The 27,209-nt window shown below is 28.0% G+C and overlaps 1 protein-coding gene across 2 annotated transcripts; it reads right to left on the reverse strand.

The window, feature by feature from the left end:
- On the reverse strand, positions 1-25,402 carry LOC129960268 (phytanoyl-CoA dioxygenase, peroxisomal-like). 2 transcript variants are annotated; one of them, XM_056073557.1, is made up of 9 exons: positions 25,245-25,402; positions 14,300-14,400; positions 13,839-14,011; positions 11,898-12,060; positions 10,954-11,035; positions 9,557-9,738; positions 6,678-6,833; positions 4,820-4,948; positions 1-913 (listed from the first exon to the last, which is right to left on the reverse strand). In XM_056073557.1, exons 2-9 carry the CDS (start codon positions 14,393-14,395, stop codon positions 860-862), a joined length of 1,035 nt encoding a protein of 344 aa, XP_055929532.1. In that variant the 5' UTR covers positions 14,396-14,400; positions 25,245-25,402; the 3' UTR covers positions 1-859. The 2 variants fall into 2 exon arrangements, with proteins under 2 accessions (XP_055929532.1, XP_055929533.1); XM_056073558.1 differs by lacking the exon at positions 25,245-25,402 and adding an exon at positions 16,454-16,600.
- Positions 25,403-27,209: the final 1,807 nt, after the last annotated feature.

Consider the following 27,209-nt stretch of genomic DNA (forward strand, 5'->3'; position numbering starts at 1 on the left):
ATAAAAATAATGATCTTTGTATTGCAAAAGATAAGGTCAGCTTTAAAAAAGTAAAATTTTAATAAGAAGTCTAATTTGTCACTTTATCTCCTAGTTTATATTTACAATTTTGCTTTCTTCAATTCTTAAAACATTTTCTTGTCTTAAGCTGTAAAAGACATCATACTTTTTTCAGTTGAGAACACTATAGAAAAAATTTCATCTAATACAAAGGCACTGTACCTAAAAATACCTCAGTACAGATATTATATATTTATACATATCGGGACAAATTTTAAACTTAACAAACGCAAAACAACCATATATATATATTTCAACAGGGAACTTTGAAAACTGCAAATGATCCTAAATAATCAGAATTGAACTATGCAACAAAGAAACAACATCAAAACTATTAATTTCGTACATAAATTGCATTAACCAAACAAAATATAATCATAAATATGACAAAAATGGCAATCAATGGATATACTTTAAGAGCAATGAGAATTATGAAAATAACTGAAAATTCCTATGATAAATCTTCGAAGCAGTGAGAATATCAAACATAACTCACACAGCACATAATCCTATAAAATTAAAAACATAAAACTAAAAAAAATTATTTTCATCGTTAACAAATTAATTCAAATTTCATAGTATGAACTAAATAGCTCTAACATCTTCATCTCCAACATATATTTAGAAAAACTTGTTTAAAAACCACATTTTTAAAACAAAATGTTGGAAAAATATTTAAAAGAATCAAAAACAAACAATGTAAGGATGTTTGATACATTCATTTTTTGACATTCACTAACTGCTCTACAGTAGTGAAATGTTTACTTGATCCATCAGATATTTTAGTGAAGATCATGCATCACAAAGAAGACTCAACACCACGAACTAAACGTCCTCGTATTTGCCAGATATACTGCAATATAAAGAGCAATTAAATAAATATTAAAATTAATCAAAACTGATAATTTAAAATGTTCATAACAGATGAAAAATAGTATACATTTTACAGAAAAGGAAAAAAGGTCAATCTTTATCTCTTTCGTTATTGATTTAAAATTAAATAATCTTACCACCAACAAACAGCATTTTAGAATACGTGAACGCGGAATACAAATAAATAGTTTGAATTTTACATTATCCATGGTCACAGGTACTAAACATACAGGGTGTCTCAAAAATCTTGACCACGGCTTTTATTCTTTAAATACTGATCATAGACATATACTGTAAATTACAAAGTTGAGTAAAAAAAGGTGCAAAATGTGATGAAATCGATTAAAATTTTCAGGGGATTAAACTTAAAAAAAAAAATTAACTTTTTATACGGCCCCGTACACACACACATACACACACAAAACAATGAGTAAAATGTGCCTCATAGACTAATAAGGTCATATACAAATTTCAGCATTTTATCACAAAAAAGTCTCAAAGATATGAAACTACATAAATGCTGACTTAAACCACTTTTCGATGCCTGGATATGAGTTCGCAAAGAGAGAAAATCATGTCGGATGTTCGTCTTTTAGGGGTCGTACACAAATTAACAAAGAAAGTAATGATTGAATAAATAAATAATAATTTTGCTATTTATTGGTTCAAAAGTATTAAAAATTTGTAGAAATAATAACTTAAAGGAAAGATTACATAACTTGTTCAAAATGTTCTAATCCATGCCAATACAGATGCCGCATTCGTCTGATGACACTTCTGTACACTTTATCAAGTTCTTGTTCGGTGATGTCACGACAACTCTCTAAAATGCGTTGTTGCAATTCTGCATTATTTAAGTTAAGTGACAAATAAACTGCTGTACGTAAACGCCCCCTCCCCACCCCCCAAAAAAATCCACAGGCATTAAATCATGTGATCTAGGGGGAAATTCGTCTGGACCATGCAAGCCAATCCACTTATCTGGAAACTCGTTATTTAACCAGTGTTTCACAACTGTAGTATGGTGAGCTGGAGATCCATCATATTGGAACCAAAAATGTGGAAGTACTGTTAGAGAAGCTCCTCCATAAAATCAGGAATAACCACATTCAGAACCTCATTAACATATCTGTCTTCCGTCAACGTACCATCATACAATATGGTCCAAGCAAGCGGTTTTGAAAATACCACATCATGCATTCACAGAAAATTGCCTCTGATGATGAATAGCACGTACTACGAATGGATTTGCGTCTGACCAAAAGTGCTCATTTTGAGGATTTATGTATCCATCTTGTTTAAAACAGCATTCGTCTGTCCAAATTATGTTTTTCAGGAAAGAGGGATTAGCATCTTTCTGATTAAGAGTCCAATTACAAAAATCTAGACGACGTTGATAATCTGTTGGCTCCTGTACCTGCACACCATGAATGCTAAAAGGATGCCATCTATTCCGTCTCAGTATTCACACTTCCGCGCGTGATAGGTTCATTTCTGAAGCAGCAGTACGAACACTACTATGTGGATGCCTGCAAAAGTAAGCCAAAATATCAATTTCTTCATCAGTTGAGTGAAGTATGGGTCTACCTGGTCCACATACAGGGTATACGCTTCCTCTTTCACGCATTCGTTGCACTAATCGGAAAATAAATTCCCCGGAAGGATGTCGGGAATTGGGATATTTACGCTGAAATTCCCATGCAGTTTCTCCGGCATTGCGATTGCATAAACTGTAAAGCATTAGGATTGCAAAAGGTTCTTCATTGCTGTATTGTGACATACTGTTTGCACAGGCTAACTGCACTCTCAAAATGTAGCAAAGTGTGAAATATTTATGTGTGAGTTATTCTTACGTAAGCTATGCTATTGATCAATGACAGCACAAATAACATAATATAATGACGCGTCTGTTGAGATTATGGGACGCACCAATCAGAGGCATATATTTGCATACGCAAACATTTCTAAGTTTTTTTACAAGCTCATTGACTGTGCTATTTTTTATTCTATAATTCATGATATAAAATTTTAAAGTCTTGTTCAGGAAGCATAGGTTTTAAAATTTGTATTTAAAACTAAAGATATGAAGCATATTTTATTTCCTTATGATGCATTCCTGCGTGAAGTCTGCATCTGCACTGAAGCTGTAAACATTTGCATATTAATTTGTGATTGACCCTTCACCAATTTTGTTTTAACACATCTTTGAGAGTTTCATGATAAAATTATGAAATTTTGTACATGACCTTATTAGAGGATGGGGCACATTTTACTCACTGGGAATTTTTTCGTACGGAGTCCGTATAAAAATTTAAATTTTGTATTTTTTAAAGTTTAATCCCAAGAAAATTTCAATCGATTTCATCACATTTTGCACTTTTTTTTACGCAACTTTGTAATATACAGTATGTCTATGGTCAATATTTAAGGAATAAAAGCCGCAGTCAAAGTTTTTGAGACACCATGTATATCAAAAAGGAAAAAGAAAATTTCAAATTACTGAATGAGATAACAGCCACTTTCACTTATTCTTTCAAAAGAAAAATTGAATGGAAAATGCAGTGTTTTTTTTTTTTTTAAATATGAAAAGGCGGCGATGAATAACAAATTATTATTTTTGATTTTCCTCTAAAAATGACGCAAATTAGGAATTATAAAGTGTGACTGCAATTAATTAGAAACTATCAAACAGAACGAATAATTCTGAGTCCACACAACAAAATTTAGAAAACAAGAATAAATAATGTCACATTGAAACTAGAATATTTTCAGCACTTAAAAATGTAACTTTCGGGAGATGTTAAAGCACTTAAAGAAAGAAAGATGTCAAATACTCAAATGAAGAAATCTTACATACTGTAGACTCGGCAATTAGGCATTGCACCAAACTGAATCCTCTTACTGTATGGCATTTACATATAGAACTTGGAGAAGGTTAAAGGGAAAACAAGTCACAATATGCAGATTTCAATAACCTTGGCGAAGCATAACCAATGATATTTTGAATTACGTTTTGTAAGATTTTATGCAAATTTTGCTACAAAAATATTTATCTCAACATTTCTACTAACATCGTGCATTCGTTAATCTGACAATCCTCTTGTGTGGTATCTGGTAGTTTACCGATAATCTATTTTCCAAAGTTATAATGGAAATAATTTAGTTTGATAATTAGTATTTTTATCAAGTATAATATGAGCTTCACGAATGAAACTAAAAATCAATACTATATTCCGAAACTTTTTCCCCAGTTCAGAAATGTTTCTAATTAAGCGATTTTCACGTCCTAGATTTTATGCAATTACAAATTTAATTTCAAGAAAAAATACTGCAAAGTACAAAAGCTGTTAAAATAGTTTTAATTTTATACAACTGTTCTTCAAATACATGCTGCATTTATGATTACAAACCATCAGAGGTTTTCATTAGGTTTTTGATTCTTTTAAAATCAGAAATAAGCCAATTCAAATTTTAAGGCAAATGGCTCAATGCTTAAGAAAACTTGAGCAAAAGAGATGAATTTCATAAATGCTTGAAACAAAACACAAGTGCCTTTTTACTTTGATCTCTTACTGGAACAGAATCAAACACTATTAACAAGTCAAGTTGTTATACTTTAGTCAGCATTAGTTATTTTTTTTCCAACGACATAAAAGCAATATATATATATATATATATTGAAAAAAGAGAAAGTTTGTTGTCTACCAGTATTTTTTCTCCCTTTTTCAAAAATAACAAATATTCACAAATGAATTTTGCATAGCTTCTGAAATACAGAAAAAATTTAGATTTTATTATTAATAACGAAGTCAACATATCAGGTACAAACTTTCTTGAACAAAGTATAAAGTGATTGTAGTAAACCATTAATGCAATAAATAAATACCTTTACATTATCCACCATGAAACCTTTCTTTTTTGCAATATCTAGAATTTCATGGGCTATATTTTCTTGAGTAGTTCCAGCGACATCAATATAGTAACAATCTGCCGATGCATAATGACAAGATATGGCCTACGAATTAAAAGGAATTTATATAAAAAAAATTGTCTGGTTGAAATGGGAGTTTCAAAATAAGTTACTTTTTAAGAACAATGTTAACGATTTTCATGTCTATTTAAAAATTTTACTGCACTATGAATTTTACATCTAGTGTATAATTAAGCTGCTGAAGTTTAAGAAATATCGAATACAAAACAAGGGAGCACCATGCATAAAAAAACACCCTGAGGCGTATGAATAAAAATATATCTCATTTGGCACTACTATCAAAATTCGATTACTGGGCTATATTTGAAAATATAAGAGTGTCACTGCATCTTTCTTCAAAGTAGTAAAAGATTTGATGTAAGTCCGAAAATTTATATTTTTATTTATTATTGACAGTAAATACATTTAAAAATCACTCTCCTTCACTTTAACATTGCCTCCTATTTACAAATGTTTAAGCAGAATCTAGAATATTTTATACCAATGATTTTTTTAACTGCATTGTCACTTGAATAAATTCCTTTACTAGATTAATGGAAAGGAAGTTCAATAAGAGTGAAACAAGGTAAAAAACAATATATATAAAACAATACATTTTAATACACCAAATAATAGGATAAATGCAGTAGATGGCAGAAACTATTGAACAAAATAAAAAGTTTTACCATTATGCACAAATAAAAATATACCTCAAATAATTATATACCAGCAGGCTTAAAACAATTCAATTCCAGCTGATCATTTGAATGTCAATATATTCTTTCATTTTTTATAAATCGCTATATATAAATATTAGAAATTTTTTTTACAAATTTATCTGAAAACGTAATATTTTTGGACCTATTATTCTTAATTGCGAGTAAAATTTGTTTCAGAATGCGTTTTTGTAACAGTGTAACTGAATGATTTTGAAAGCACTACTCCAGGAATAAACTCTCCACACAAGATTCCACAAATTCAAACGGGTTTGCTGTAGTGGGTATATGGTGACATAATCAACGACGTTTATTAACACAAAGGCACGAATGCAGATCTAATGACAAAACATATTCCAGACATACACAAGCAGTCTACAGCAGCCCACAAGTAGTACCCGGTATTAAACAGCCACAATATCACACAAAGCGGCCAGGCAGAATTCAACGGGAAGAGAGAATCCTCGTAGCTATTCATTAAGATCTCTCCAAACGCCTGCTATTCTCCAATGTCTCCTCGCTTTAGTTGTACATGACTGCCGATTCACTACTATAAGACTGACAACTGAACACACGACTCGATGCTGCTTCAATACTTGTCTCCAAGACTCGATGCGCGGACCAATTCTCAATCCGTTAATCGCTTGAGCTCCACACAACGCTTGCGTTTTTCTGGATTGATACAACTAATTTGTCACTGATTCAACACACACTCACTATACGACTTGTATGCAGGCCCTCTAGAGCTTCCGGAGCAGACACAGAAGGTTCTCGAATAATCAATATAAATTGCCAATATGGCCTAAATTCCTAAAAATTCGCATATTATCCATTTTGTCGCCAAATGATTGCCAAGCCCGAGGGACATCCGATGAGCACCCAACAGAGCTGTCCGTAAAACTATCTTTTCTACGAAGGAACTGACTGTGCTGGGAAGCAAAATTACAGATTCGTAACAGTATTTATATAATAAATATCTATAGATCAATTTTTTTAAAGAACTTATAAAAATAAACGGAGATAAACTCTTTCGCCTTTAAATTAAATAAGTGACATACCTTTCTGAAACCATCTGTTCTGTTTGCTCCTGAACCATGAATTAATAGTGGATGAAAAAATACAGTATCTCCAGGTTCCATTTCCAAATGCACTCTTTTAGCCATTTCATTTTCTTTTAGGTCCAAAATTCCATGATACATTTTATTCACTCCACTCTAAAATGACATAGTGATTTTATAATAGAATTTCCTTAGTTTAAGAGCATTTAGTTAAATAATACTATCATCATTTCAAAACTGCAAAGTCCTGTATACCAGAAAATGAATATTTGTAATTCCATTTAGGTAGCAATAGCATTCATTTTCTATCCAAATTCTGCACAAATCATCAAAATTACAAAAACATAAGTTCTTTTTTTTTCGGGGGGGGGGGGGGGGTAATTTTAATTTTACGGAAATTCAGCCTCTAGGAATATAAATATATTTATAGTGATGAATATATTTTTCTATGCTTTCTACAATGAAATTCTCGTCATTTGTTTTAACATTAAAATTATTTTAAATGTCAAAGAAAAACTTAAAAAGAATAGATGTTATCTATTTGAAATATGCCTCGTAAAACTAGTCATCACCATGCTCAAATTACACTTTAAACAGTTTGAACTTCATCTAAAAAGGAATTTTTGCCTATAATAAAACATTTGCATTATTTTATTTCTTGCCTTTTAATCACCAAAAATAACACAATAAAAAAAAGGGGCAAAATTAGCGATTCCATTAAAAAATCTTAAGTTTTTATTGGTTATCAGGATAAATACTTGAAAAATCTGTGAAACGATGAAATCATTCACCTTCTAACTAGGCAAAATTAAAATAACAGGAACTGAAAAATAAATACAGGATATAACGAATCTTGAACATCTTTTTTCTAAAATGAAAACTTTAAAAAGACACAGCTTAACAGAAATTTGAACACAAAAATTTAGAAAATAGATCATTTACACTTTTATAGAGATAATTCTGCATCGACTGCAAACTTAAATATATGTTAAGGCCAATGTGACAAATAATTATTATTAACAATTAGAACATGTGAACAATACCTCATATCTTACTGTCATAAATAAATTAACGAATGTTCTAAGGGATGATCTCATGCACATTGGCAGTGTACTTAATAAATAAAAAAATATTACTTGTAGGACACTTTAGAAGTAAATATATATTAAAAGTAAACAATAAAGACTACTAACAGAAAAAAGGCAATACCGCATACAAAATAAAATATTTCGAAAGAAAATATTACCAATAACCATCAATTGGTCAGTGTATTGAATCAGCATAAATATAAAGTAAAAAATAAAGCAAACCTCAGGCCTTTCAGGTCAGACTAGAAATTGCTAAAATCTAGCATAAAAACTTTTAATAAATTGCAAAGTTAACGATCCCATAACTAATTTTTATTCACGCTAACTAAATCTTATTCATATACCAATAAGTCAGTCAATTTAAACATTAAAAAAAGCCTCGAGTTACTTGACAACAAAATAAAAATTGGGATTTTTCACATCCGATAATGCTATCTTCACTCCGTCCTGCGTTACGGACGTCGCTGGACTTTAGTATTATAGATGATAACCGATTAATCACGCTGACTGTAACATTAATTATGGAATTCAATGAATAAATATTATCTGTTTTTGAGAATCAAAAACATACAGTTATAGAGATAGTCTGAAAAATATGGAACTGCAAAAGGAAACACTGTTTTATGTTTAAAATAACAAATTATTAAGTTTCTATTCTTTCATAATTGGAATATAGGTCCTTTTAATCGATTGAATTCTCGGATCTAAACCAAGAATATTGTCACAAATGATGTATGAAGGAAATATAAAATATTTTTAAATGTCGTTAAAACTATCCACAATGATTAGAAAGTGCAGATACTCATCTAGTTTTGCTAAAAAATAGTATTCAAAGAAAATTAATTCTTGAATGTGACAAAAAAAAAGCAACAAAAATGATTACGATTCTAATTAAATGATTAAATATAACAGGAAGGATTTTCACGGTTTATGTTCAGAAATAATGGCTGTTCTGATTTCTACATAATTCTGACATATTAGAGAATTTCACACTGCTTCGGATAATAACGAAATAAAAAATATTAGCAAAATAATTAAAAACAATATTCGAAGGAATTCAAAGTTTTCACACTAAAGACATTGAGGCTGCACTTTAAATATATAAAGTTCATAAGCATATCATGGATCAGATAGCAGCTTTTATATAACAAACAATATTCCTCAAGCTAGTAAAAACGGATATATATAAGAGATATATTCATAAAATCATAATAGAACTGTTCTATTAGCATTATTAGACAATTAACAAAAGTGAACACATGGAAATCACCGATTATTTCAAAGACCAGCAAAAAATAGAAGAAAATAAAGGGGTAATTCGATTAACCGGAGATAATTCACTAACTGCCAGATAAAGGATGCATATCGTCACTAAAATGCTTTTGAACAAGGGTTCTGTACATACAAATATGATTTAATAAATAGTATACTTATGTACTCATAAGTTTATCGGTTTACTTTTTAACAATTTTTTTATAATAAAACCTTGCTTTTTTATTAGTGATACAAAAATTATTGGAATCAACAACAGCGGATAATCGAGAGTTACTTCGATTATATAGAAATGCAAAAGGATTGCATTATAGAATTCTGAATAACTCAAAGAATCAATGAAAGAAATCAGATAATTAAGCACAACAAATAGTGAAAATAAGATGTCTACACATACTACATTTAACACTCTGTATCATTTCTTTAATCGTTCAAAATTTATTTAGGTTAATGACAAAATTTAACAACTAAACACATCTAAAAAAATGTTTCAATGAAGATAATAATAATTAAAATCACCTCCCAATCTGGATATCCGTGGTCTAATAAATCTCCTTTATGACTACCAGGAATAGCAACTAAACATCCATTTGCGCGATTCACCTTCTCCAAAGCAGTCCAAGAGCATACTATCTTATCAGCCGGTCGAAAAGGAAAATAATGCAAGTCTTGATGAAGAGGATGGCGTGAAGTTAAAGTACCTATTTAAATGAAATTTCACGCTTGAAAAAATCATCATTAGAGGAACAACTGAATTTTAAGGGCAAAAATAATGTAATTTACTGAATTACATGATAATTGAATATGGATTCAAGTATATAAAAAAATCAGTTGATTATTAATGACAAAAAAGGACATGATATAATGATAAGAAACATAGAATTTATATAATCAGAGTGATATTTTAAACATAGAATTTATATGAGTGGTATTTTAAATTATAATTAATATCAACGTACATTTAAGAAAACTTTTGACTAATTCACAACTTATTCTATTCCTGAAAATTTACAGTTTATAAAAGAGCATCATAAAAATCAATATGAACAAGGGGAAAAATTTAGTTAAAATTCAAAATTCCAGCACATACGGGAGCAGTCCGATAATAAAAATACAAGGCAAAATTACACTGGCAGTTACAATTCAAGAAGCTATTTAATATATTTCTCAAAAAATAAATACTTTTGTTTATTGCGAGAAAAAATATCTGCAAACTTTGAGACATCTATCCAAGGGTGAAACAAGTTTGAAAGTCCTTTCATGGTACTGCCGTTTGTCAAATAGCTTGAAGTAACCAGAAAGATTTTTTTCTTAATCCTCCTGTTCCACAAAGCTTTTCCTCACCAAAAATTACTTTAAAAGTCTGAATAAATAAAAATGGAAAGCTAAATCTGGGCAATAGGGTAGAACTTCTTTGGTCAGCCTTTTTTATTTTCTGGATCATCTGCTAGATCCTTTCATTCCTCGGTATCATATTTAGGAGTGCAGTAAGTTGATTTATTTTCTGTTTAAAACGTTCAGCACATAAACACTCTGCAATTTGTAATAAATTTCACTTCGATTAACTCCTTCGGCAAGCAAAACTCTGATATGCACCTCAATTGTCGCAATTTCTTTGTTCAAATATATCTTGAATAATATGACACTTCAGCCTAACTTACTGCATTCCTAAATATATCAAGTGACACAATTTACTCCAATATTGCGTATGCGTGCTTTGTATAAAAGCCACCTGTACCTTTAGTATCGGGCCGCTTTCGTACATAAATGAAATACATCATCAGTAAACAGCCTATCTACATAACCAGAAAAGCCAAAATTTATTACTAGTCAGCATGATTAAGGATGCTACGTAATATTATAATTTCTCAACATTGAATGATACACAATAAATTATTTTTAATAAAAATATTCACCTGCATCAGGAGGTTTATTTATCAGCATGGTGTGCATAGCTTTAATGTTAGGACCACAAAAGCACATCACATAATCGAGAATCTAAGAGAAAGCAAAAATTATAAATGACACATTTTAACCACGTTTATCATCAAAATATGAAAATATATTGATTCCAAACTTTCTTTTCCAAATATTCTTAAATGTTTACTTTTTTCAGTCAAATGGGTGCCAATAAATGAAATGGATACAAAAATAATAAACAGCAAAAAGAAGTAGTATAAACCTTTATTATGGTATCTAAATATTTTCCAATATAGTATCAATCAGTGATTTGAAAATAATTTTATATGGCATAAATATTACTGCTGTAAATCTAAATGACAGAAAATTATTTTATGTTTAAATGAATTCATTCTATAAAAGCCACAATGTGTGATGCCAATCATTTCTTAAAATAGTATTCTAACTCAAACAAATAAATCAGCATCATAATTTTTTATGCTTGTATTTTTGACTTAATTCAGAATAACATAAAGAAATTAAATTCAGGTAATCAAAGATTATCTGACATGCTAGTAGACATTTTAGTACTTTAAAGCTATGGTATGAATACACAATCAGATTACACTGGGAAATAAAAAGAAGAAAGATGCAGAGCTAAATAAGAGAGGCAATAAATATTTCATTGTTTCTAATAATATTGTGAATAATGTAATCACAAATTCCTTAACATCAGAGCATTTCAAAAGTGAAATCTAATAACTGAATGAATTTAATTGAATGACTTATTTTCCAGAAATTATAGAATCATTTCTTCTTCAAAAATAATAAAATAAATGACGAAAAATTAAAATTTTGAATAATTTATACACAATTAGTTTTTAGAGAAAAATGATAAATTTGCCAACTAATAAAATATACATTCTATCTAAAATATTTCAAAGTAAATAGTCATTAATACCTGAGGCAGTCTGCAGTACTCAAACAGCACATCATCATATATATAATCTTGAATCTTGTTGATGATGTGTTCACTAGGTCTATCTTTATTAAATGCTACATCTTTCATAACAGTTAATCCAGGCACATGAACTTTTCCTTCACAGATGTCCTGAAAACGCTGTCTAAAACAGAAATTATATATGTAATAATCATAAAAGCTTATTTTGAGGCATTTTGAAGAATATAAATACAAAAACACAAAGAGATTGTATTTCAAATTGGCTTAGAAAAGAAGAAATATATATGTTTACATGAATTTCTTTTCATTATAACAATAATATATCTTCTAAAAGCATGATAAAGTGTAATATATATTATATATATATATTCAGTACCAGAAAGGAAATCAACAGTCAGAGACATCATAGACAGAAACTATACTTTAAATTCGTTTACTTGCAAAACTTTTGATCTATTAATAAGATTACAGTTTTAAAATTACAAACTTTCCCCTCATATTATGTTTGGTGTAACTTATTAGAGAAACTGAAAATCACATTTAGGAAAATAAAGCATAAGTAAAGACTTAAAATAGAAAATTCTTATGAATAAAGTTTAAAAGTTTGCAATGTAAAACTAGTTTAGAGTTTACGCTGAATTCTGAAATGAAATAAGTTTTTCAAAAATCCATTGTATTTAAAATTAAGAAGAAAACATCTTCTCACGGCATAAAAAGTGTTCATATCATAACATTAACATGATCAAAGTTTATGAAAATAGAACAAGAAAAGCAACTACTGGATCTCGAAATGAATCACTGCTTGTACAGAAAAAGAATTAACTGAAGTGTGATAAGTCAAGAGATCTTGGAATTTAATTGCTGCTAACTATGCTGAATTCTTAATTATTTTAAAAAGAAAGATTACATTAATTTAATTTTAAATCCATTTGCACTTTCACAGGAAAAAGTATTTGATACTAAAGAGATTTAAATTACAAAGCAAATTACACAGAAATATTGTTATATATAATAGATTTTTATATATGATACATAATTAAGAAGAATTTCTACATCTCTAAAATGTCTCATTAAGTTTCTATGATGAAGAATTTGCTAAAATATTTAAAAAGTACTATTCTATGATATTAATAGAAAATATCTCAAGTTATAATACTCAATTTTGAAAAACTACCAAGTTGAAAAAATTCATCTTTCATGATATATTTTTCAGTTTATTTGCAATCAGAATACCTAAATGTGATTAATTTTAAAATTTTGGAAAGAATAATAAAGAAACATTTGAATACTTAATTACTTCTCTGCACAAGAAGTTTTAATAAAAGCCTTATAAAGACAGGAAAAAGCAAAATATGTGAAATTTAAATTCACGAGCAAAATTTAAAAGACACAGCATACAACAATTATTCTTAAAAATTGAATCTTCACTATTAAAATATGAAAATATTGGAATAAGAAAAGACAAATTTTTATATATTAATTCATTATTTAATTGTCCAGAATTTTTTTTAAAAGAGAGCCAGAATAGAACATATATTTATGGAAGAATATTTATTGCTTATTAAGAATTTCATCAAATATAATTTTGCCATAACCATTTAATAACTGTTTTTCATATGAAAATAATCATTCAAAAAAAATACTGTAAGAATATTATTACATGATATTTGTTAGATTGAAATAGTGTTTTTAACAATAAGATAGATAAATGAAAAGATTAAAGCATATTTATTTTATCAGAGACTAAACTTGTTGTTACAATTCTAGTTTTTAGAGCAGAAATATATTTTTTAAAACTAAAAACAATTTCACTTGTTTCTTAATAATTGCATGCACATGCACACACAAAAAAAGTGGTTATTATGAAAACCACATGACCACATTAAAAAAGTGGTCATTATGAAATAATAAGATAATTACTTGCATAAATAAAATAATTACTTATATATTTCCAAGTAATCCAAAGATACAAGCTTTGGTATGACAATAAACCCATTCTCTTCATAAAACAATCTTTGTTCTCTTGACAGTCTGTTATTATCATTAGTATATCTGAATTTTCTAGGATTTGCTGGTTTTCGAGTTTCTGAGTAATTGCTTTTATATACAACAGCCTGTAATAAATAGAAACCAATGTAGGCAAGTGTTTCATATTTTAAGTAATAAAAAAATTTTGATGTTAACAATATTCAAAATAAAAAAATACAACCATAATTAATTTTGAATGATATATAGTATAAAAAAATTAAACATAATTTTTATATATATTTATTTAACATAAATACACATAATATATTTAACATAACAATATTGTTAAATTCTATTCTGAAATATAAAGCACACAAAATATATTTAAAATGAAAGTGATCAATAAAATTTTTAAGAATACTTAATCATTTTACCTTCATTGGATTCTGCATGCCAAAGGCATGCATTTTTGGACATGATGTCTTGGGATCTTGATAGTGATAAATGGGATTTGAATCACCATCAGCCATCTTGCCTATAAAATTTGAATGAAATTATGATTAAATCTAACAGACATGAAGAAAATATTTTAATGTATATAAAAAAAATATAAATCTGCATGTTATTTAATGTTAATTGAAATTTCATTATAGAAAGGAGCTTACGAGGAGACTCATTTCATGAGTTCTGTAGAATTTGTATGTTGACTGAACATTCTAGCAAATCTTTCCTATACAGCATGAATATCAGTTTTCTCTTTCTCAGAACAATACACATTTAAGAAATAATATAAAAAGGTTGGACAAGGACACAAATTTTTATCCCTACTATAGTAGAAGTAGTAGGATCTTAAAAGCAACTGAGCCATGGAAAATATTTAATTGAAAAGACTAGGGAAATAGAAACAAAATAAATATCAAAATAATTCTGGTCTATTACTTCATGAAAATTATTGTTATTTTATAAAATATTTTAATATATTTACACTATTTATTTATAAAATATTTGTTTGAAGAGATTAGGGAAATAGGAACAAAATAAATATAATTAGAATTCTAGTCTATCACTTCAAGAAAATTACTATTTCACATATAACACAATAATTCTAGATGAGCTTTTAAGTTTGCTTGCAGGGGAAAAAAAAAATGACACAAAAAATGATATTTTTAGGGCATTATTTGTTGAACAGAAGAATACTGACATAAAAACACAATTATGTATAGCAAAATAAAATTAAAGTGTCTTCTTATAACTTATACCCAGTGGCAATTTTTTCGATACTGATATACATAGTAGAATTTAATTCTACTACTGTTAATATTTAATTTTTTCTTCAAATTCAATCCATGACCATTGATTCAGGAAGAAACTCTCCACCCATCAATGGCCAGGATGTGTCTGAATAGCAGTGAAAAAAAAAAGAAAAGAAAAAAAGATGAAGGTTGAGGGGGGGGGGGATTCCATTCAGATAAAATTTATTATGAGTCTCTTTTATTAATTCAGTATTGTAATGGTGACTTGAATGAAGTTTTAAACATGCAAGTAAACTTGGATAATCAAAACAAAGGAACTAATTTTATATAACACCTGTTCAGTCAGTGCATGACAATTCCAATAATGAAGAAGCAGGAGTTGAAATTTTCATAGGTTTATTTTCACACATATATGGACATGAACATTTCTAAGCTACCACACAAACACATCACAACACAAAAGACGGGAGAGAGAGTATGTACATGTTGCCGCGTCGGCATCTCGAATACATCTGGTTAGGGGAACAGAATTTCCCCTTTTCTCCACTGGAGGGAGTCAAAACTCTAACAACACCCTAAACAATATTTTTTTTTTCATTCAAATTAATTGATCATACACATACATCTTAAGTAGTAACATATATTTTTTTCTTTTTTAGGATAGTTTTTTGTACATATATCCATTGAGTAGAAAAAATTACTAGCACTCAAAATAAGCGGAATTAATTTGTTCCAATTACTTTTATATCAATCTGCCTACAAAAAAATTTAATTTAACTTTAATGATTCTGAAATGCTTATTACTTTAGAATGTTTTTTTAAATTGACCAATTAAATTGGAAATTGAAAAAGAGAAACTATCAACTGTAATGGTAAAGAAACATTTATGTAACCTCCTATGAATGAATCTGTTCAGTAAATAACTTTATTTCTTGATCAAATCATGTTATGATTTCTCCAATTTTTTGAATCAGCTTAACATCCATTACCTTTATTTAAAGATAACCAATTTTGTATGTGATTCAGAAATAATAATATTGAAATACATTTCATATTCATATTTAAAAACCTAATTTTAAGTTAATTAAAAAGTTCATTACGAAATTTCAAATATATTTTTTACTAATTCTTCATAAAAACATATATAACAGTTCTGAAGTTATCTTGTTTTAAAATGATTCTAAATCTCACATATTAGTTGAATATTATAAAAATCATCCTAAAATTTCATCATACTAAAAAAATCTCAAAATATACGATACCTGAAAATCTTCTTTACACAAATTTAATATTATTTTAACGATCAGACAATTTCAAACAACAATAAATATTTACCTAAAGCCTCTGAGTAATTCCTTCAACAGCAGAAAAACTCGCTACGATTGGGGGGAAGTTTATATAGTTCAAAAATAATAAAAATACTTTTTCGCAATAGAACAGTTATCTTAAAAGCGTTTGTGTACATGGAATGACATGAGACAAAAACAACTACATGAAGATACGGTTAGGGTTTTGATAAGTTGGCAAGGAAGCGACGTGTAGTTAGTTACCCGAGGAACGGATAATATTTCGTAATTATTTGGACACCGATATTTTATGATCTATCAAATTAAAAAGCCAGTTTTTGTGTATTTGGTTTTGCTTCCTTATTGTTCTCTTTCCAGAAATGCTTTTACAACTCCATGAAATAATAGAAAAAAGTTTTGTTCATCCGGATGCAAATAAACAGTACTGATATGAAGTGACCAATGCAAAATATAGGTCACATCTGATCTGGCAATATTTGGATTTTAGCTGTTATTTATTTTATTAATTGTAAGTTTTATAATTCTAAAAAAAAAAAAAAAAAAAAAATTAAATCCAAATAGTTTATGAGGGGGAATCATTTCCAATTTTCTCTATAAGAAAAGACTAAAAAATCTATAAAATTACAAATTACGTTTTGCTTTTAAGCTTCTTCCAAATTTCCGGATGAGAAGTTAAAAGTGCAATAAAAATCACCAATTCATTTAATTAGCACATATCTTTCTTTATGAACTTATTTTATTCAAGCATTCGTTTTCGTTCTGTTTTTAGTGCAGATAATCATACTTAGTAATAGCGAGTTTTGCCTCAGTTATTAGTTTGGAAATGTCAGTACGTATGAATTTGGTCATATATTATTTGCCAAAAAAATAGAAATATTAAGAAAAAAAAAATTGAAAAAGTTTTCTTTTTCGGTATTGAATGTTACTTGTTGAAGGCAGTATATTTTCTCATTTTTGTTATTTTTTTTAATGTAGTATAGCTAGTGAAACTTTAAAAAAAAAAAAATGATTAAAAAGTACAGTACTTAAACACAATAAAAATTCTGTGATTTCCAAAATATGCAAATAAAAACAATGTAGAAAATTAATTTTCAAAATTACTTAAATTACAATCTGGCAATTATTAGAAAATATATTTTTATTACTTCGTATTAATTCATAAGAATGTATGAAGTATAAAGGTTAACTGCAGACAGAAAAAAAGGGCATCCATTTCTTCAGAGGGTTTATAATTTCGCCATTTTAACCTTAAGACGGCTTTTTCCTAACAACGGAGTTCCCTAGAAATTTTTCTAATATTACGATATTTTGGTGTTTCCTTATAGCATGCATCTTTTTACAAAAGCATTTCTTGCTTTTCAGATCAGTGGCGGATGAAATATCTTTACCCACACTCGAACATTTAAGAAAACTTTCATTTATAAATAAAAAAAAAATCATATGAAGGGAAAAAAATTCATAAGTTTCACAAAAAGCCATACATCAATTAATTACGAAATGATATTTTGATGTTTGTATTCATCTGTAAAATTTTTCTGATCATTTCAATTTTTTTTAGAAACAACCATGCAAAACGTATTAAAAACTAATTTATATCAGTAATCTAAAGTTTAAGATTTTTAAATGCCAGACAGATTTTAAATAATCTTTATTTATTAGATTGCTTTTTTTTTAAAATCATCATATGGTTGTGGAAATATGATAACAAGGTTTATTTTCACATTCTACTAATTTAGAGAGATGTATTTGTTAGGGATTCGCTGAGGTGAATTGGTTTGATTTTATTTCAATTTATTTTTAGCAAATAAATAAATAAAAAGTAAATAAATAAATTATATAGAAATGCATTAAAAAATGTTTATATTTGAATACACGATTTAAAAAAAAAATTCTGAATTATGCTGTGCAAAAAAATTATGTACTATCCTATTGTCATAGGATAGTTCATAGGATAGGATATGAACTATCCTATTGTCATAGGATAGGATATGCATTAATCTGTTAGTGGTACGCAAATATGAACGGTTTAAAAACAAAAACACATCTGATTTCAAAATATGATAAAGATTGAAAGTTAAACATTAAAAATTAATTCAGGCTACATTTTATTAAAATGAAAGGAAATTTTGAATGAAATTAATTTTATTTGGATTTAACTGTGTTCTGAAACCGATTTGAAATGCTGTTATAATTATTTTCCGAAACACTGTTTAAACTATAATTTCACTTATCAGAAAAGTTGATTTTTTATAAATACTTATTATCCTAAAGTAAAGCGAACTAATGTGTGAGTTTCTTTGATTTTTAGCAGCATTTTCGTTTTTAGCTGCAACAGTGCCTGTGGCTACTTTGTTCTTTTAAGTTGCATTTTGCTATTTTCAACTTTTTTTTTTATAAATATAAGGAATATGCTATTGAGAGGAAAAAATAGTAATAATATTAATAGATTTTTAAAAATAATAAACAAATGTTTGAAGATTACTAGATAATAAAATAAAAAGAAGTTGGCTCATTTGAGACTTCTGATTAGACGATATCTCCTAAGAAACACTTTTTTTTTTTTTTACTTAGTTTGAATGTTCACATAGAATATGAAAGGAAAGGTTTAAGAGCACGCGTTTGCGATATTTCCTAGTTTTAATTTGATCATTACTGACGTTATTATAGGGGACAGATTAAACTGGAACTAGTTCAGAAATTTTTTAACATCCGCTGAAAGTATCATACGCATATACATTTTTCGACTTGCTTGTCAATGTCTAATAAAATAACTAAATAATTCCGTGTATATTTAATTAATAGTACTTGAATGTTTTGCTGTTTTTATTTTACTTTAATTCTTTGAATTCATTAACATTATTTCTGAAATTTATGCATATAAAAATTGCCGAAGTCTGATCGAAAGAACATAAAATTCATTAAATTAAAAAAACATATTCGGCTTTTTTTTTTCAACAAACGTTATTATTTCATTACGATAGAATAAATAATTTATTTTTTATACAAAATTCAAAGAATCACAAAATTAATAAACATATTTCAATTTGATACCACATACATTAAATTATGATGAAATAATAATGATAAAAATGAGGAATATGGTATTTATTATGAAATTTTCACCTCAAAATAATTGATAGATCTTTTTCTTTTTTCTGTCGTTTTCTTGTCGTGAAAAAAAGCCTATATCACAAATTTTATTCTTTCATTTTTAAATTAATTAAGGAATTAGAGGAGTAAATGCATGAGCAGATGGAAAGTTTTCCGAAAAATTGTTCCATAAAATAATTTTAAACTAGAACCTGTTTTCAAATTCGTATCATTCTGAAAATTTCTCAAATATTTTAGTAATACGACAAAGATGAGGGGTCTTAAAATTACCTTTATTCATTAATAAATTTATATTAAATCCAGAATATCAATCAGCGGATGATACTTTGAGGTATTGGTCCTTTTCCATGCCGAACATAAATTTTTTGAGTAACTTTGTTGGTTTTAAAACTTTGATTAAATACAAAAAGAAAATGTTGTAAAAAATTCTTAATTTCGTTCTATTGGCATTCCATTTAAATCATATGAAAGTATACAAAAATCATTAAAGTAATTTAAAAAATTGGAAATGCACTATCTTTAGAGCATTAAATTCTTTTAAAATAATATGAGGCATTTTATCAATGCGTTCTAATACATTCTGAAAAATCGGCTTTTTTTAAAAGTAATTGATATAAAGTTCAAATGAAATGAAAAATATTGTAATAACACAAATTCTGAGAAGTAAACAATTACTTTTTAACTTTAAAATACTCTATTTTTGTTGATTTTAATGAAAAAATGAGATTTTAAAACTGACGACAATGAAAACTATGTGTAATAAATTTAACTTATTCGCGCTCCTAAATTTAATTATTTACTAATCACTTAAATTACAAAAAAAAAAAAAAAACATTCACTTCTGAGTTGCTTGGACCTTTGGCTTTTCTACACTTGAGTTCAATGTCTACAACATTTAACTGTCCCATGTTAAGCTGCAATATCATATGAAAATCACGCTCTCTAAAACAAATTCTTGCCCAGTTATTTTTTTCGGTAATATCTCCATCTCGAAATTATATAAATTCTGAACGCTTTCGCACGATCTCTTTTCCTATTGCGATACATTATTCTCATTCAATGTCCAGATACGCCCAAAATACCATATCAGATACAAAAATATCTGATCTGACTACAATTTCGACTAGTGACGAAAGAATATCCTATAAACTTTATGTTGATTTAATTTTGATTGATTTAACGTCATTTTGATGTTACAAGAAAGGTATTGTAGACGAACTTGAGGCAATCTCTAGGATGAAACTATTTTGCTTTTCACATTATCATTTCACATTAATGCTAGAGCGGATTTAGAAATCCTTTAAGAAGGGAGCTATTGAGAAAAAAACATTTTCCATGTTTAATTGTCCGTTAAATAACTGTAAAATTGAACAGGCAAATTTGATTAAAAAGACAAATTAAATATCCGTTTGCTTTGTCGTGAAAAAAAAAGCAGAAATTGAAAAAAAAAAAAAAATGCTTTCTTTGTAAATTTAAGTTTTCGAAAAATTATAAAAGTTTCATTGATAAAACTGTTTCTTAAACATGACATATTTAAAAAGAGTTAAAAATTTACAAGCCGACAATTTATTCTGTTTAAGTAAATCTGGAATGTTCGATGACGCGATATATAAACAAGCTGAACTGATGTGGCATTTTCGCAGGCATTATCATTCTACCTGGAGAGATATTTTTCATCTTTAGATATTATCAGCTTTATTGTTCGTCGATTTCCATTCAAATTGATAACAACAGTATCGGGAAAAAATGATAAAATATTTCAAAACTATAAATTTTGTTATCTTCTAAAGCATTCCGTTTATTTTAGAAAATTGTTTACTCTGGTAAGAATATGAATTTTGATCAAATTAATTACTAAACTGGCATAAAAATATCAATGAAACCGATCTAATATACAACAATGATTTGATTTAATTTCAAATTTTTTAACGATAAATCTTAAATTTCGAATGACAACAGTTCTCACAATTTTGAACACCATTCCTTGTCCATGTATATATTATAGTTCTTCAAGTAGTCATTTCTATTCTTTTCTATATTGCCTACCTCAAGTTTAACTTGCTCTTTGCTTGTATAAGGAATACAATATAAAGGAGCTCGAGAAGCCAAGATATCTTCTACAGCTATTTTATGTTGTTGCAAGACTTTCCGAAATATAGCTCGAACACAGATAAATATACAATGTTGGGGAGACACTAATTAATAATCGCAAAGTCAGTGTTTATTTCCAAAAACATTTGAATTAAATAATAGGAAAAAGTTATTTAGACTAGTGAAATATTTTTCGAAATGTATATAAATTTTGATCTAATTCATAGGAATAATTAACGTAGGGGAAAATTTGTTATTCATAAAAGAAATTTTTTTGAGCAATTGAATCATTTATTTCGTTTAATAAACTTGACGCTTCTGTCTTTCAATCCCCCCTTTTTTCTGAAATAAGGGACATCGCCGTTTTGAACTGTGATCAAATGATGCGTTTGAAACAGCTACCCATGCTTCCAATTTCCATTGTGAGCATGTTTCATAATTAGTATGTATCTATTTGGCTAAACAGTGGGTGGCTGCTGCCCTCCCACACTCTTTTTCCAAAAAATTTGAATCAGTCTTCTTTTGGAATCTGCAAATTGACCATATATCAAATTTCACCTGTCTAGTTCAAAACGTTTCTGAACTATCGTATTTTCAGATTTTTCGGGCTCTAAAACGTTGAGATTCGTTAAAATCTCGAGTTCAAATTTCAATCATTCTTTTTCATACTTTATATGCAGGAAAATACATTTCACAATTCAAGTAATTGATGCTGTATCATTCTCACTCTCAGTACTTATCTCAAATGGATATACAATATAAATTGATGATTGATACTACTCTGTCTTTTCAATTCTGCTGATCTTCTGATTAAGAGAAAATGTATTAAAATATTGTGTAATAATATTTGATGCATTTGGCACGAGTATGGAATTACTTAAGATGCAATCAATGTTTTTTTCTCTGCATGACAAAGTGAAATGTTAATAATTTGTCTTGTATTTACAATATTAATATACATTATTTCATGCGCCAAACAAAATTGCTGCTTCCGACCGAAATCTAAAATCTATTTATACTTGCATTTCTTATTCCTTATGTCCTCTATTTTTTTTCAGAAAATCATCGCAATTATTTTCTTCCACATCCATAGATGACGTTATGGTTATTTGAAGCGTTTATACTGATTTGTTAAGACGACATTTTGTTCCGATTTTTTTTTTCTCGCTAAAACTGCCTGGCTTGACAAGAGAAATAAAATTTTATAAATGTTAACTTAAGGATTTAAATATATTTGTACCTGAAAGAAAAAAAAATTTAATGAGCGGATCGTAAAAGTGGGATATAAGAAGTAGCATATACAAAAGGTAAGATGAAGTCAAATCCAGATGATAAGGCAGGTTGGAATCGACTTTTTATCAAACTTTATTTGAATTTATTGCAAAATAAACGAGAAATGTACAATATTGAAAATAATTCTCTGAAAAATAGAAAATTTCTTTTACAGCTTCTTATTCAATAGATGTATTCCTTTGAATCACCAGGTAAACTAAATCAGAAAAATAAAATGCACGGTTATGTATTTGGAGGTCATAATGTTTGTAAACAATATCCCTTGATAAAGTAAGCAAGATGAAGGCAATGCAAAGGACATGATTGGAATAATAATTTACATGTTTGTGAACTTGTTTACTTTTTGCAGAGGTTGCTATTGAGGCAGTTGGTACTTATGGATGACAACTCATAGTGTTGCTGGGTACAAAATATCATACTTCTCCGCGATGTTCTGTTTTATCAAAGAATTTAATAAATATGAAACATTGATTGTTTATATGAAAAAAATATTTATAAAATATTTCGCAGGGATCAAAATGAGAAAGGATAATATTATGGGAATTTATGTAAAGTTGACAGTTGAAATTTAGAATTTGTTAGATTTGATTTGGGTTTTATTGACACAAGAGCCAATAAAGCATGAAATCTGAATTACTCCAGACTCTAAATTATACCTTGATATTTAAAAATAAAAATAATATGAAAATGCTTAAATAAATTGGAACTTTATTTCTCTCTAAATGAAACTTGATTTCCAAATCGATCTTATTAATAAATATAAGATCATAAATGTTAACAAATATAAATATAGATAAAATGTCATTTTATCACCACAGTTAAATAGAGACAGTCTGTATTCGTTATTTTATTCTAGGGACTGCCAATCCATTAAAAAATTTTAACTTTGGGAAAATATTTCACACAGAATGATGAAATTTGGAAACTAAATACGACCATACAATATGAAATAGAGATAAGCATTTTGAAGGAAGGGAAACCAATTTTTAGGGACGTTTTATACAATTACTATTTTAATACAACTATATTTATAATTATTTTCTATACTAATTTACTTGTAAATGGAGTTAAACGTCAGCATAATAACTTTTTCGGTCAGAACAAGAATTCAGATAACGGGAATGATTTCACACGAGAAAAACTCTTGCAGATAGAATCGGGTCAGGACCCTTTATTTTCAAAGGGTCTATCGAACAACTATCTATTTACAGGTCCGACGTCAAACTCCCTCCCCCTCCCTACAAACTGGATATTTTGACATTGTCGGAACGTTCAGGTGCTGGAAACGGTTCAAAATTACGAATTCCAGTCAAAAATACATTTCACGTTCCGCTAAAATAGAGTATTAATAGAACTAAACTCATTTCAAGTATTAAATATAACATTTTTTTATAAAAAAATCAGATGATAAATAAATGAGCAAAAATTTTTAAGATAACGAATTTTAAGCTGTGATAAAAAGATTTTAATATTTATATGAGATTGTTAAAAATAATTAATTAATAAATAAAAGACAATGAAAAGACTTGTAAACTTTTTCTGGGATTTTCGCCACTTTTGAATTTATTGGGGGATTTTGTTGTTGAACTACAGCAGATAGAAAAGAAAAGAGTTTTTAGAGAAAATGAACCTTATTACTTATGCAACCATTTTAAGAAACAAGCGATTAAGTAAAAGTTAAAAAGCCTTAAAATAGTTTTTAATAAAAGGAATATTTTTCAGGAAACTAAATATTACATTAGTCTTTCCATTAGAATTCACAATTTAGAACAAAAATTTCTTTTTATATTACTATTAGGAATATACAATATGGAGTCAACAGATGCAGTAAAAGATTGGAAAACTTTTATTGATCGTTATTTCGATTTCGAGATTTGGAATAATAAACACGTAAATTGTTTAAAATTCAACCTCATATATATCGTTCGAGACAGATAAAGACAATCAGCATGTTTCTATCAGAATAAATAAAAGAGAAGAAAATAATATTGATTCATATGTTCAGTCACGAACAAAAGCAAAAATATCATATACTAATTTTTTAATCAGAAATTAACATCTTTAGTAACGTTTAGAATTCAAATCATTCAATGCTTAATTAAACGGTTGGCATTCTTCATTTATTTTAATATTTACTAGTTGGAATACCTAATTGTTCTGAAAATCTTCTCATAAGAATGAAAACTGCTTCAATTGAATAACAATAAGGGATCTATTAAAATCATCAGAAACTTAAATATAAAATTTTTTTATACTGACATCCGTTTGTATTTATACATTATGAGTGACAAGTTTACAAATATTACACTGAAAAAATCACTTACCTAAATGAATATATCGCACTTAGAAGCTTTATAAATATGCACAAGAGTTACGTAGAGTTAATGACTAGCTGTACATAATATTATAACTCCTTGTAAACATAACCCTCAATTCTGAAGACCTTGAGCAGGAACTGTTTCAAATAATGCAACCGCTCGTTTTAAAGTAGGTGAAGGAAAGTAGAGTTTTCGCGCTGTGTTGTGAGGATATATGAAAAGGAAAATGCGCAAGCAGGTGGTCATGACACTAAACGGGGAAATAAAAAAAAAAAAAAAGGAAAATGCTATGCAACATTTAAAATCGCTTTCTATTCACAAATAAAACAGGCCAGACTTTTGAAAGAAAAATTTAATGCAAAAATATATAAAGAAAATAAAAATGAAAAGTGAATTACTTGTAGATAGTTTTTTTTTAACCCTGTAAGTCGCTATTTTGTAATAATTACCTTAGATTCCTTTTTTAGTATATAAATTGCTAGTATAGTAAAGATTACTTATCTCATTAATTTTACAACAAGTAGAATTAATTACTGAAGTTAAATAAAGATTGTAAAGTTCTACTCAGAGACTTTATTTAATGTGGCGACAAATCCACAGTAAGTATAAAAAGGGAAAGAAATTGTTATCGGAGAAATCACAAAAGTAAGAATCGAATTGATTTTGAGCTTAAATAAAATGCACAACAAAAAGGGCATTGCTCTATATAATTATAAACCACGAAGTAATATTAATTCAAAATAAACTTCCACAAAATTAAATTATATTAGCTGAAGATTTATTTTCTTAGATATTTCATAGTCAACACCTTAAATAATATACTCATAATTTGATTTCTTGTCCAGTTATGGTTCAATAAATATAACTGCCAAGAAAGAAAATCATTTCTCTCTCTAATTATTTTATCAGTTAAATAATTTTTGCTCCCCTTCTCATTTAAAAAAAATCAGATTTCAAAATTTTAATAAAAGAAATTAAATATTATTAAATCAGCGAATAATGAAGTGATCAAGTTTTAAATTCCACTAGACTTTGAAGGATTGTTCTTTTGACAAACAAACAAACAAACCAAAAAAGATTGTATGTCACTCAAAGCAATCAACAAAATAACACAAATAAAAGTAATTTTATTGAAAAAAATACAGTTTTCTGACTGGTAAATTTGAATCAACAAGGGTTCTATAATTGCTTTTTATTTCCGATTTATATATGGATTGACAGGGATCGCTTTCATTGAGAGTAATATTGATTTCCTCTAGAAATCTCGTTATTCAAATATCTTTAAAATCCGATCATTAATTTGTTTGCCTTTTAAGGATACAAAAGTGAATTCTGGCCATACTGCACCTTAAAAATTGAATGAATTGTTAAAAGTTTGTGAGCTGCCTCTAAAAATTGAGTTCTAGAAAGATTAAATTCCATCCAATTCAAATTGTTTTCAAATTTTATTTAAGTGATAAAATTCAAATTTTTTAAATTGCAATGATTATTATTCGAAGTTTTGCATATAAATCATATGAATATACCAAGGAGCAGTTCTACATTATTCTCCATAAGCCTATTATGTTCAATTCCTATTTCTCATTTGGGAAATAGTAACAGTGCATATTTTGAATCAAAGTTTCTTAAATTATAGAAACCGAGTGCGATATGAAGATGTATAACAAAATGTTAAGGTCGCAAAAAGTATGACATAATGTGCGTTTGTCAAATTCTTCGAAAGAAGAATTTTATATATATAATAATAATTTTTTCTTTTACTTTAAAGCAATTCAACTAAATTTATAAAGTAACTACACAACTTTCTTCTTGCTTTATTTTCTACTAGCCGCCTTTGGCGACCAGCCGGTTCGCCAATCTTAATGTTCGTTTAAATTTTAATAATTAAATAGGTTGCACCGGAGTTTAACCCCCTTCTTCGCCAAGTTGCGATAACGCGCCAAAGCTGGCAATCTTTATTATGCACTATGA

The sequence above is a fragment of the Argiope bruennichi genome, chromosome X2 (genome assembly GCF_947563725.1).
Source record: "Argiope bruennichi chromosome X2, qqArgBrue1.1, whole genome shotgun sequence".
NCBI classification, from domain to species: Eukaryota; Metazoa; Arthropoda; class Arachnida; order Araneae; family Araneidae; genus Argiope; species Argiope bruennichi.